We start from the raw sequence: 14,552 nt of genomic DNA on the forward strand, positions 1-14,552 counted from the left end.
AAAATGTCACTAAGACTGGCTTTAAGGTATGTCTGACAATATTTGCTAAATATTATAGCTTATGCATTGCTTCTGGAAGTTTCCATCCCAAAGCAAGTGAATCCTCTGAGTTTAAAATATAAACACACAACTCTAGCTAACACTTTGAGAAAGAATGAGAGCAGGCAAAATCCAGGACGCGTCAGAGCCTTCCTGTAGTAGGAAGAAGAGGAGAAAGCAAGTGTAGGCAAGGGGAGATGCCTCGGATCTACTTCGTATTTTGGCTATGAAACAAAGCTACAAACACACACACACAAGGATTTAGGTCCACCAATTTCTCTTCTGAAAACAGACACACAATCCAATAACCTTTTAAAAAAACAAAGTACAGAGTGGGGGAGGTGTTGTCATCAGTGAGCTACAAACTTGGGGATTGGAGCGCCAAGCCAGCCACATGGTGTGCTTCTGTCATCCCAGCACTGTACGGCAGAGACAGGAGGATCCCTGGGGCTGCAGCCACTCAGTCAGGCTGAGTCAGAAGCTTTGTTTCAAAGGCTAAGGTGGAGAGATCTGAAGACCTGACTTATGGTACACACACACACACACACACACACACACAGAGAGAGAGAAAGAGAGAGAGAGAGAGAGAAAGCAAGAAATAAATAAAAATAAGAAATGCAAAGAACAAATAAAAGAAGACCCACAAGTTTGTATTTAAATTCCTTTCCCACATAATGCTAATTAATGAGGTCTGTTCTCCTTAACCACAGTGATCAGTGTATAAACATTATTTAATCATAACTAGAAAAGGGTATTTGATTAGTTTGGCTTTCAAAACAATAAGTCGATCAACCATTAAAATACAAACACTGCCTTCCCTGTCTCCTTCTGCATGGAGACCACCAAACAAAAACCACAGAAGAAGAGACAAACAGCTGAAGTCCTTGGCACCTGCCAGGTGCTGTGCGTCAGGGCCTGGCAGGTCTCGGAATACCGTCTTCCTGTCTGCTTGTCTTAAGGATCTGGGCAGCACACATTAATGGCGCACAGAGAGAACCTGTTCCCTGAATATAGTTTCTTCAGTGTTCAGCCATTGCAGTTAGAACAGTGAAAACCAAATACAGAATACAACAAATTTCTTCTCTGTTCACACTAAACCAAAATCTGAGGGTGTTTTCCAGAGCTCTGTTGTCGGCACATGTCAAGTAGGCTCAGGCCCCTGCTGCAGAAATCCTAAACCATCCTAGAATAGCCAGGGCATCTGTTACCAGTCGTGTTCACTGAAAGGCTTGCGTTGTGAGGGGAGCAGACCTGTAATGGCATTCTGAATAACGAGGTCAGCCTTGATGGAGCCTGACTCTGAGGTAACATTCCTCAACTCTGCTCGTCATGTCCACGGCCTCATGTGGAACCATCTCTCCTCATTGTACCTTCCCCTGGGCACAGCCCTCCCACGGAATACAACAGACTGGAGGTGTGTGGAGGGAAGGGACTCTAGGATCTTCCCTGGAGCGCATTGCACAGCTACATGCAGTACCTGGTTCTTTGCAAATCTTACAGTTTGTACTTTCAATCAAACTATGCTGAGGACAGCAGCAGCAGGAGCAGCAGCAGAAACAGCAGCAGCAGGAGCAGCAGCAGCAGCAAACCAACCAAACCGAAAACACAAATGATCGAAGGCAGAGTTTACTGTCCTTTTTAGGTGCTGGGGTTAGAGGGGTAACACATGCCTGGTTGGTGTGACACGGGGGTCAAGCCTGGGCCTTGTGCACAGCAGGCAAGTGCTCTAGCCACTGAGCTACAGCCCAACCTCCCTCATCCTTCCAGCATTAGGAGAGACTCCAGAAACTGAAGCCACTTCTCTGTCTCTCACTGTCCCTGTCTTTTCTGTCCTACTGGCTCCTTAGCGATGCTTACAGAATCACTCACGCCTACACTAGAAAACCCTTTTCTGTAATTTAATGCCAATGTTTGAGGGTAGATTAAAAACTGCAAACACCATGTGGAGAGGTTCAGAGCAAGCAAAATGTTAAATATTTTCCTAAATCTAAACTTTTCATTTATGGAAATCAGTAGAAAGGTACACTTCAAAACCTTTTCTGTGTTACACTTGCAGTATAATTTAAGGGTGAAGTATGATGTTATCACTTTGGTTAACTGACTTAAGCATTTGTTCTCTGAGACCACTGCCAAACGGATACACATACTTTTAAATACAGACTCACCTACTTTGTTTAAAGGCGTTGGGAAGTAAATATGTACCCCAAAAGACCAGCGCTGCCACCTGCCAACATGATTCCGGACATGACTCGCTTTTCTTCTTCCTATTTCTTGACAGATCTTTACCAAAATGCAGGGAGTTAAATTAGCTTGTAGACATCTGTGTCGTTTCTCTGCTGGCTGGCCTGTCCCTCCTCTCCACCACTCCTCTGCTGCCCATTCTGTTCCCAGAGACAGCAAAGCACAAGGGCTCGGATGAAATTCACTTCCTGCCTTTCACATTTTACCTCGGGAAGGCTATGGCGGTTATGGCCAGTCCCAGTCATTTACAATTGTGTATCAGTCGGTGCTCCTGGCGCTGGGAGTTTTGTCATGTGAAACGCAGTGACAGACAAACTTACTTCCCCTTCGCACATTTTGTTCTTACCTATGTTTTCTTTCATGTTTTTGTACTTCAAGAGTTTATCAGAGGTTAGGAATCCAAGTGAGAGAAAACAGAAAATATTTGTATTTGCTGATAATATTTTAATCACAAGGGAGATTTTCATTCATCAAACATTTATTGTATGCATATTATGAGCCCAGCTCACTGCCGGGGTGATGCAGAGATGAAAGGCAGTCCCTGCCCTCCAGGGCCTTGATGTCAAGTTGGGAGACAGGTAAGGAACCCAACAAGGACAGCAGAGCAATGGCCCCGCATGCTGTGTGCAGGCCACCAGAGGAACGGAGGGGCTGACGTACCTCGGGCAGCACGCGGATGACTGCTTTTATGTGACATATTCAGTAATCCTTTAGACACCTTATTTCAGATTTTAAACTATGCATTTATTTTAATGTATAAAGATGTGTAGTGAGTGCATTAAACCATGAGTCCATGGAAAACATTGTGTGATAAAGTTGGAGATTCTTAACAGTGTGTGCTGGGAGAGTGGCTCAGTACTGGGGCACTGGTGGGCCTATCGTGACTAAGGCCTGGCTTGAACCCAACGTTGAAAGAAGGAAGTGTGCTGCACAGAGATGGATACATACATACATACATACATGAGAAAGTGTGCTGCACAGAGATGTATACATACATACACACACACATACATACGTATATACATACATACATGAGAAAGTGTGCTGCACAGAGATGGATACATACACACATGCATGCATACATACATACATGAGAAAGTGTGCTGCACAGAGATGGATACATACACACATGCATACATACATACATCCACAGAGATGGATACATACATACATACATACATACATAAGAAAGTGTGCTGCACAGAGATGGATACATACACACATGCATACATGAAGAAGTGTGCTGCACAGAGATGGATACATACACACATGCATACATACATACATACATGAGAAAGTGTGCTGCACAGAGATGGATACATACACACATGCATGCATACATACATACATGAGAAAGTGTGCTGCACAGAGATGGATACATACACACATGCATACATACCTACATACATACATACATCCACAGAGATGGATACATACATACATACATACATACATAAGAAAGTGTGCTGCACAGAGATGGATACATACACACATGCATACATGAAGAAGTGTGCTTCACAGAGATGGATACATACACACATGCATACATATATACATACATACATGATAAAGTGTGCTGCACAGAGTTGGATACATACATACACATATATACATACATACATGAGAAAGTGTGCTGCACAGAGATGGATACATATATACATGAAGAAGTGTGCTGCACAGAGATGGATACACACATACATGAGATGTTGGCCAGCCCAGGGGTTAATCACAGGGCCACCATGCTACATAGCGGAGGTCTCTAGTGTTCCTGAGTTGCGCTTCCTTGAGGACATAAGGGGAAAGGCTCCAGTGTGGCCTGGGGTGTCTCCCCCAGGTGGAGGGCAGAGCATGAGAATACCCACAAGGCAGCATGCTCTTGGACCCATCATATGAAGGACAGGCACAAACCTGTATCCTGAGTTTTGGAATCTCAGAAGTCATGTGTCACTGCAATTACCCTTAAACTGCTTCTGTTGGAGAGCTGCTATGCATTAGTTAGTTTTAATCTACAACCCAGGGTGCTAGGGCTTAACTGGAGTATCCAAATGGGACTACATCCTCCCTCAGGTATTTAGATAATGTTTGAAAGACTAATGAAGAGTGGAATTCCAGAGGCAGTGAAGACTGTGTTGCAGCCTTCTTTATCTTATTAATTAGTTACCCTTAATTAGCATAGCTAATAATGATGAATTAATGCATTAGAAATGGTACTGAAACATGAGGACTGGCTTAAAGTATCATCATTAGCGCACCCATCAGACGTGTAGAAAGGTTATCAGCATCTCAGGGGAGCCCACTGGGTCTCTATGAAATTCCGTCCTTGACTGGATTCTGGCTTAGTCCAGCAAGAAGATTTTATCACTAACTTTGACTAGAAGTTTCGATGGCTTCCATTGCTAGAATATTCTCACATCGGCCTCAAGGGAATCTTTTAGGAAAGTTGTTGGCAGTCCTCGCCTTCAGGAGAGATGGCAGGGACTTGGGTGGGGCTAGAGGGCGACTTGCACAGCGCTATACATTGCTGCGTGGTACAGAAGAGCTAGGATTTGCTTTCCTTTCAGCATTATTCTCAGGAAACCCTGTATACTCCCAACCACCTCCAAACTGACCCAGGAAGAACTTAACAGTTGTAGAAACTAAATGTTCTAGGGTTGGCTGTCTGATCAATTAGCTCCCATGGAGTGGTTAAGCGGCCTGTCCAGTGTCATGTTGCTGTGAGATACTGCACATCTTTGTGTCCAGCCCTGAGATTTGGGTTTCACAGGGGAGTCGGGGTAGGAGCACAGGTGTTCGGGGTGATTGAGATGCACACCCGTAGACTATGGAGAGTCACTGGCTATTCCAGATGTTCACTCTATGTGTTTTCTATGGGCCCGGCCATGTGGCAAGTGCTTAACACTGTCTATATAATTTTATTTTTTTTTACCACAAACTATTGACTAAAACCTTGAATTTTACAGGTGGACATACTGGGTTCAGAGCAGTCTATGCTGGCAGTGTATCAGTGGCAGGAGATGGCCATTCCAATGACAATCTTCTCATCCCCACAGGTCCAGCCCATAGTTCCCTGCAGTATATTACAGCAATGTAAAATTGCTGATGACAACTTGTGTGGCTGGGGTCATGAATATTCAAATGACAGGTGGGCAGCATTCTTGCCAGTAGAATGAATCAGCCTTGTAGTATGAATGTGAGGTGTCTCCCATGGATGGGTTCATGCGTCTGGAGGTGCTGTTTGGAAAGTTGTGGAGACTTTAGGAGGCAGACTCTCTTTGGAGAAAATTGGTCCCTGGGGACAGATCTTGAGGTCATGATTGATAGCCCCACTTCTTGTTTGTTCATTGCTACTTGAACACAGATGCAAGGTGCTGAGCTGCCTCACATGGCTATTGGCTCCGCCTTGACAGGTTGTATCCTCTCAAACTGCAAGCCCAGGTAACTCTTCCCTCCCTTAAGTTGCTTCATGTAAAGGAGTTTCATCATGATGGCAAGGAAGGCAAGCAGTCAAATGGAAACTAGGGTGACCAGGAGAGCACATGCTATTTTAAGAAGGTCTGAGTTGCTGGCATCTACTTGGATGCACTAAGAGTTCTGTGCATGGCAAGCAGACATCTCCTACACTGCCACAGAGATGCAAGCATGGACAGTTCCTTTAAAGTTCAACACGCATTTACCTAACTAATCCCATTCCTAGATACTTACACAGGAGAAAAGGAACCTATGTCTACAGAAAGATGTGTACACACAAGTTACAGTGCCATTATTTATACTGTATACAAACTACAGGCAGCACATGTAGTCTTCAACACCTAGCCAGAAATAGGTAAATTTGCCACACCCTACTTTGGGATGCTACTTGGTAATTAGGAAGCATGTGATATTAACTTGTGACAGCACAGGCATATCTCTGAAGCTCTACAGTGTGTGAAGGAAGCCAGGCAGGACAACATACTGTGGAATTCCATCCGTATGAAACTCTACAGACAGCCAAACTCTGCTGTCAGAAGCAGCTGACTGAATTAGCGCAGGGACAGAGCTGAGCTGGGGGAAACTCAATAGATGGAGGGGCTGTTTTATATTCTGTGGGTCATGGTAGTTTTACAACTGTGCCTAATTGCCAACATCCATTTAACATAATACTCAAGTTGGATGAATTTTATTGTATGTAAAAAACAAAACTTATGCAGATGCTAAGAATTAAAACAAAACGAAACAGACTTCCCTTGAAGAAATATAAAACATAACCAAGAATCGTCCATCATCTTCCCCAGGGCTGGGCTCAGGGAGAAGAGTCAAGCTAGGTTGGCACTATCCTTTCCTCAGACTTTGTCAGATGTGAAACACTCCCCTATCACACAGCCCAGCACTGCATCCTTGATCCCTATCTGGAACTCCATTCCACATGGGCTCCTTATTTCCTCTTGAGGCGCAGACCAGTTTCGCCTGGTTAGCCTATAACAATGTTGGTAGAAATGCCCTACACTGGTGACACACACTGCAATAAGGCAAGCACATGCCAGAGCCTTCACCCAAATCTATTTACACCTTCTCGTGAGAGTATGCTGACTAGAGACATCTCCACCACAGAGTAAAGAACATCAGTTGCTTACTTACACATAGCATTATCCAGATTATCAGCAAACACTTAAAATCCATTTATGCAAGCGGCCTGAATGGACTGTCTAGAGCAGAACAGATATGCCTCAGGACCCAACCTAAAAGAGGGTTTTCTCAGATGCCGGCTGACGATCTCTGATGCACACTAAAGACAACCCTTGTGTTTTCTGAAAGAGGCAGTGAATGCCAAACACATGCTGCTGGGCTTTTCTGAGTCTCTATAAATGTCATAATCATTTGATGTAAAAGACTCCATTAACAACAATATCAAAGTAATGTTAGTAGTGCAAGCTATAATGTTGAATAAAAAGAAACAGCCAGAATGTAAAATTTTGTTTACACTAGAATTAGAACCACATAAAGAAAAATGTCAACATATGCAAAAAAGAGTTAAAAAGAAGTTTGTGTGTGGATAATTACAGTCATATTGGGTTATAGCAGTGTGTGTGTGGTTTTTTTAAAAAATATTTTCTTTTTAAAAAATATTCCCTTCCACATTGACATTGCTATATGTGTAAAATAAAAATCAGGAGAGAGAGAGAAAAAAAATGCCAAGAGATCCTAGCCAGGATACTGTTTACCCCCCTGCCCACCAGCAAAGGGTGCACAGCACTTCTCCTCCTCCTCCTCAACGAGCCGGTGGGTGCAATCTGGGCCCTGGGAGTTCTGCCAGGTGCATGCAACTATGTCATCCAATGCTTTAAATCCGCTGAAGGGGCTGGGGGGCTGGGTTCTTTCAGGACAGCTGTGGGCCATTTAAATAGGGACAATAAAAGACAGGCCTTGACTATCAGACAGGTGAGCCTGGAGACAAGGCTTCAGAGCATGGATGACTTTTATTCTCTACAGCTGTCAAAAGCTGACACCGCACAAGAGCCACCTTCACATGGTTTCCCCCAAAGTAAACCGGGCTGAGATTTCAAGTCCAATTAAAGCCAGACTGTTGCTTAAGAACAACAAGCAATGAGCAGCCGCAGCTTGACGAGGCCACTTCCATCAAGATGGGGGACTCAGCTCTCTGCTGTGCAGACCCCTGGATTCTTCCGGACTGCAGCCCAGGTTCTACTTGCCTCATACACCGTTTTAGGAAGTAGCAGAGTTAGGCTGTGTTTGCAGAGTTGAGGGAACAGCTCATACCAGGTCCAGGTAGGGCCAGCGTTACAGCAAAGCCCAGTGAAAACACAACTGCTCGAAGCCTTAGCTCAGGGTGCACACGGCATTCTTAAAGATAACCCATCATTTACTAGATGCCCATGCTGCCTCCAAACATGGCAGACTGTACCACTCACGATTCTCAGAAGAATGCGGTGACACCAGTGCCAAGCAGACAAGGCCTAGTGGAAAGTCACAAGGACAGGCTGTGAAAACCAAGGGAGGGTTGAGTCCAGAACACTGAGCATGCTCAGTAGACACTGACATGAACAGATACGACTCTACAGTAACATGAGGCAAAGATCAGAGAGTGGATGGCCATCTGCCAATCAGAACTGCTTGCCATGACCTCCTTACCATCTATTGTTATTTCCGTATCTCTGTTCATGGTGTTCCACTGGCCTGGCATACCTTTTAATTAGGTCTGATCATAGCCCTCTAGTTCAATGGCTGTGACAAACATCTTTTCTTTATGCTTTAAACATGTATTTTGATGTTTACATTCATTATTTCTCCTTATGATGTGTGTTTGTGTGCACATGTGCCCATGACATGGTATGCTAAAGGAGGTCAGTAAAAACCGATTCTTTCCTTTTATCATGTAAATTCTGTGGATGAAACTCAGGCCATCAGACTTAGAGACAAGCACCGTTACTGGTTGAGCCGTGTCCTCAGTATCCTGTCTCCAAATGCCATGTTTTCTATGACACTCTCCTGACCACTCCCAGCTGGCAGCAGTCTCCTAAGTCTGGGAGGCCCTCACTGAGGAACTTCTCAGCGTTCATGCTGAGTGACCATTTCTTTATCAGGAACTGAGTTTCTAGAGGTCAAGAATCTCCTCTCCCTCCATAGGCATTCTCAAGAATAACATGAATTCAGTCCCTCTAGGTATGCCACCTTTATTACTGGAGGAGAGGCTTGTTTCCAGGAGGGTCAGAGTGTGACTGTGTGTGTGTGTGTGTGTGGTGGGGGCACTGCTATAATGGAACCCAGCAGACATACGTCAACTTCAATATGCATCAATAGACTCCAATAAGGAATGCTGTGGCTGACTTTGCCAGGCAGAGTACGACGGCCTCTAACTCCTGCCTTGCTGTATTACTTAGAGGGACACTTAAACCTCAAAGAAGATTCATCTGAAGAAACTGGCATGTGGGATTTCATTTTCCCTAAGGCTTCTATGTCTGTGTCAGTAAACCATCAATAATTAAACAGCAACAGTTAAAACAAGACCACCCAGGCATACAGTCCAAGGGGTGGGCTACAGAGATGGTTTATATGGCCCCTTTATTGAGGGTGACTTTAAAGATTCTTCATAGTCTCTAGTTTAAAATGGTGCCCAGTCTATTTATCAAAGTATTCCATTAAATTTGAATAAAAACATATTATTAAAGTCTATATTATAAGTGGCCAGAAGCTGGAAGAGTTTTCTATTGAACAAAATAATGAACTGTGTTGAAAAATGTAAGTAAAGGTCCATATTCCCAAGGTCTCCACTAGATAACAAAGACCTCAGAAGGTATGTCAAAACCAGAAACTTCTAGGCTCTCAAGCAGAGGCTATGGCTTGGTGTGTCCTTGCACTGCTGTGTTCATTTCTTTTCCTTCCTACTTCTTAACTAGTTTCTTTTCTATGTAGATAAGAAAGTAGAATTCCTGGGAAACAGTGATACAACATTGAGGAGAACCAGAGAATACTCAACACAAGGTAGAGACCACGACAAGTATAGTTCTCCACGTGCTGGCGGTAGAGCTGTGAGTCAGGGAGATGTGGCGCTGGTGCAGCTCGGGCATGTCTCCCTGCTGGAGAAGATGCCTCCCTCACTCCAATGAGGACACGGTCTAGAGACAAAGGCAATTAGAACTAAGCTAAACATGTAAATCTGCAGAATATTTGTGGATCTAGGAAGTGGTTCTGCAAAGTAACCAAGCAAAAACCTTCAAACAGCATGAATACAACAAGAAAGGGACAGCAGAGACACCAGGCACACAACAGGAGAGACAGCAGAGACACTAGGAACACAACAGGAGAGACAGCAGAGATACTAGGAACACAACAGGAGAGACAGCAGAGACACCAGGAACACAACAGGAGAGACACCAGGGACACCAGGAACACAACAGGAGAGACACCAGGGACACCAGGAACACAACAGGAGAGACATCAGAGACACCAGGAACACAACAGGAGAGACAACAGAGACACCAGGAACACAACAGGAGAGACACCAGGGATACCAGGAACACAACAGGAGAGACACCAGGGACACCAGGAACACAACAGGAGAGACAGCAGAGACACCAGAGACACAACAGATGAGACAGCAGAGACACCAGGAACACAACAGGAGAGACAGCAGAGACACCAGGGACACAACAGCAGAGACACCAGGGACACAACAGATGAGACACAAGTGTCAGAGGCTGTGGAACACAGAAGATGATAGGACACCACGAAGGTTGAGAGGAGTCATGGGATTCTGAAAACTGAAGAAATCAAACATATTTTAGAAGTTATCCAGTGCTCTCAGAGCTACAGAAAGAAGGCAGAGTTTTTCCAGGGGATGGGCAGAATGCAGTGAGCTTTAAAGAAGATCCAAGTCTCAGAGACTAAAGGATGGTTCTGGGAAGCAAGCAGAGAAGTAATCCTACTTCAACAGCAGCATTAACAGTCATAACGCCAGCAGCAGAGTCAAAATAACAGCGCGAGGTGCAACCAGCAATGCTGGGGACACGGCAACAAGAAAATGCCAAAGGGACTGAAGCGTGTGGTAAACACCATGAAGCCGTGAGACCCAAGGCCTGTGGAGAGTTACAAAGGCTCTGAAGCTACACATTTGGAAGGCGAGGAAATAATTCAAGACACAATGGGAAAAAAACCTCCTTCGGGTAGAAGAACAATCCAAATCCACAGGTTTAAATTTATTTAGATTTCTTACAGTCCACGCAAAGTGAATGAAAGTTCTCCTTCCAGAAAGGCCATGGGTAGACTGACCTCAATTCCCCAAAGTGACAAACCTCAAAGTAAACCATGAAACTCAGAACTCACACAAGAGGGCCAGGACCTGGATCTACCCTTCAGCTTCTCTGAAGCATTCAAGGACAGAAGAAAGCAGCTTGACCTCCACAGAGCCGAGAAGGGCAGGATAGATATATGAGAGCCAGCCAGATCAACAGACATGAGGACACATCATATGTGTGCGATGGCGGGCTACTCCTCCATATTAATTACTACATGCCAATCGCTTGAAGTACATGCCAGATGTCAAAGTCCTAAGGAATTAAGAAGTCAAGGACACAGAAGTTGTAAACAAGATGAGCAGTTATTTTCTTCAAGGATGGTGTGCTAAGAAGATAATATAATCTATGAGCAGAGATACACAGCATCAACATATAGCTTATAAGCTAGAAACTCAGAGACTGTTTAACACATAGGAAATATTCCAGTGAGGGAAAACCATGCGAATCATCATGAGCAATGGTGTTATTGGCTTGGGAATACATTTTCAATATAATGAATGTAAATAGCAGAATATAAAGTTATAAACACTTGAGAAACAGTTGTATCGAAATGTACTAAGGCGTGCTAGTGAGATCTCTGGCCAGTATAAGTACAAAGAATTTTGTTCCAGTTTCCTTTTAAGAATTGCATGCCACTATGCCTTGTTTAAGTTAATTTTGTTAACTGAAAAAGATTAAAATGGCCTCCAGCCAGGGAAGCAGACGAGTGCCTCACTCAGTCATCACCAGAGAAGCTGCCTCCTGCAGCAGATGGGAACTGACCCAGAGACCCACAACTAGACAAGGTGGAGTAAGACACCTGGGTACCCAGTCTTCATCCAATCGTTCCCCTCATGGCTCAGGAAACCCTGCAGAAGAGGAAGCAGGAAGAAACCTCACCTCTTAGCAAGGAAACATTTCTTCGCAATAGACAGAGACCATTACAGAAGAATGCAACCAATCAATATGTAGGGTTGTGAACCTCAGTCCCAACTATGAAATACTTCAGCCCCTCAGTACCTAAGGCTCAGGGATGATGGCAGAAGAGTAGGCAGAAAGACTGTAAGACAGAAAAGATCAGGGAGTTTTCTTTGGGATCCTCTCCTAGGAATGTCAGAAGCTACACCCATTGATACCCACAAAGTCTCACTAACATGATGGCCCAATCAGGAGCTGAACAAGGATGACCCTACTAGACAATGCCAACATCTATGACTGCTGTTGAAGGAAGGTCAAGAGGCCTCAACCCCACACAAAGAACTGCAGGCAACTAAGGAACACTGAGAGCAGGAGACATAGTCTTCCCTAGGCTAGAATGTGCCAGGTGTTGACCCGTGTGCAAATGGTCAGCCCTGAAAACACGCAGACAGCTAACACTATGCAGACTAAGCGGCTTTTATTTATGTTATTTAGAAATACACTGACCACCCCTATATATGTAAATAACAACAATTAATTAAAAAGAGGCAGTGAATTCAAACGAGAACAAGGTGGGGTATACGGGTGGGTCTGGAGTTGGAGGGAGGAAAGGGAAGGGGGAAATCAGGCTATTATACTATTATTTCAAAAAAGAATTACAAAAGAAAAATGAAAAATATGTACATATTTATAGGGTGCCATACCATGTTTTGGTAGCATGTTTCTTGATAATTTTCTCTATGAAGGAATACATTTGTTTAAAGAAATATCCTTATTAGAATTTTAATAACTATGAAAATTATAATTACAAGTAGAAAAGACAGTGTTGATAAAATGGAACACTGCTCTAGACTCATTGCTAGAAGAGAATATTTAAAATCAATGGAACAGCTTGTTTCAAGAAAAAGTAATTAGAAATAATTTTAAAATGTAACATACTGGGCTGGTGAGATGGCTCAGCGGTTAAGAACACTGAAAGCTTTCCCAAAGGTCCTGAGTTCAAATCCCAGCAACCACATGGTGGCTCACAACCATCCGTAATGAGATTTGACGACCTCATCTGTAGACAGCTACAGTGTACTTAGATATAATAATAAATAAATCCTTTAAAAATGTAGCATACTTGTTACTATTTTACACTTTATTGGAGAAGTATGATTTCAAAAGAATGCCCCAAATAACATCCGTGGGTCATATCTTCATGTGCTGTCATTACAAAAGGAAATGGTTCTGACGTCAGCCATGCCCTCCTGTCCAGTCTCCCTGAGTCCCTGGGGTGGTGGCTTTCATAAACAGACCAAGTACAATGACCACAACTTAGGCTGAGCATCTTGGGGTGGGTCCTTCCTCCGTCCTCCATTCTGTCCCTAGCACTTAGCTCCATAATTTAGAAAGCCCAAGCACTCAGGAAATATTTGCTGAGCAAAGAAAGGACCAACATAAGGAACGACCGTGCCATCTTGGAGGTGCACACATGGTGCACAGTCTGTGCCTTCACCCCGCTCTGCAGGTGACTCTCCTACAGAAATCAGGGAGGAACCTGGGCCCCGGTTCTCTCCTTCAACCTAGACTTCATAGGAGCCCTGATGGAGCCAAAATCTGGTGCCATAGTTTGATTTCTCTTTTTCCATTTCAAAAGAAAGAGTTGTAGTTAATTCTGCTTTTCCTGCAGGCAGAGGGAAGGGGAACTTTTATGTGTGTGAGAGGATGGCACACCCCCAGCCATCTGAGGACAGCTCTTCCCAGGAACACCTGTTTGCGCCAATTGAAGTCTGTCCAAACCAAGTCCCCGGACCAGGAGCTTCTCTTCCGAGGCCCTGCTATTCTACAATATTTATTCCCCACCTGTCTGGTGCCTGTGATAGCTTGGGAGTGCTCCAGCTAGGGATGGATGTGCCTTGGCCCCGACATGGCAAAGCCACCAGGAGCTAATGCTCACCCAGAACCTGGCACCTGAGGAGCTTCAGTTCAAAAACACCCTTCTTCTCAGTCTAGGCCGAGCAAGAGCCTCCAAGAGGAGGCGGTAAATACTTTTATCCTCACATTAATGTGTGCTACAGAACCAGGAAATGCCTCTCACTGTGATTATTAGCACTGGTTAATCAGTTTCTCACTCCTGCTTAATATTCAGTATTGCAGGCATTAAATGTTTGCCTGGCATTAAAAGTAAGGATCGCTGAATCAGTTTATCCAACAAGGGAACTGTTGAAATGCAGAAGGTAAAATGTAGTAAAAAACAAAACAAAACAAAACAAAAAAAACCCTTAAATGCATAATTTAACATGTGATGCAGGGCAGGAAAAAGAAATGCCTGCATCAGACTCTAGTTATAATAGCAAAATAATGCTTTGTTTTAAAAATTCTAGCCATGAGAAAACTGTACATCTGAAAAGCTTACATAAAGCTGTATAAAATAAGAGACCTTTTATCTTCTCCAGATCTATGAGCTTGAAAATACTTTATCTATGCAATTTCAAGGCACATAAAAACCCCGGTGAATAAATAAAATGTTCTTTTCTCCCCTTTATACAGAAGCTTTAAAAATTATCCACATAAATAGCCTGGCCTTGAACAAACAGATTAAAA

General features: G+C 43.8%; 1 protein-coding gene across 4 annotated transcripts in view; it reads right to left on the reverse strand.

The window, feature by feature from the left end:
- Vti1a (vesicle transport through interaction with t-SNAREs 1A) overlaps nt 1-14,552 on the reverse strand; it is a 308,900-nt gene that overhangs the window by 103,053 nt on the left and 191,295 nt on the right. Inside the window, exon 8 of one of the 4 annotated variants that reach the window (XM_052183493.1) lies at nt 11,893-11,917. The exons of the other annotated variants lie outside the window; for them this stretch is intronic. Coding sequence (XP_052039453.1) covers nt 11,908-11,917 — 10 coding nt within the window. The 3' untranslated portion in view covers nt 11,893-11,907. Of the gene's footprint in view, nt 1-11,892; nt 11,918-14,552 lie in introns of those variants that run through there. 4 annotated transcript variants of the gene reach the window in all.

Source organism: Apodemus sylvaticus, chromosome 1 (assembly GCF_947179515.1).
Source record: "Apodemus sylvaticus chromosome 1, mApoSyl1.1, whole genome shotgun sequence".
Taxonomy (NCBI): Eukaryota; Metazoa; Chordata; class Mammalia; order Rodentia; family Muridae; genus Apodemus; species Apodemus sylvaticus.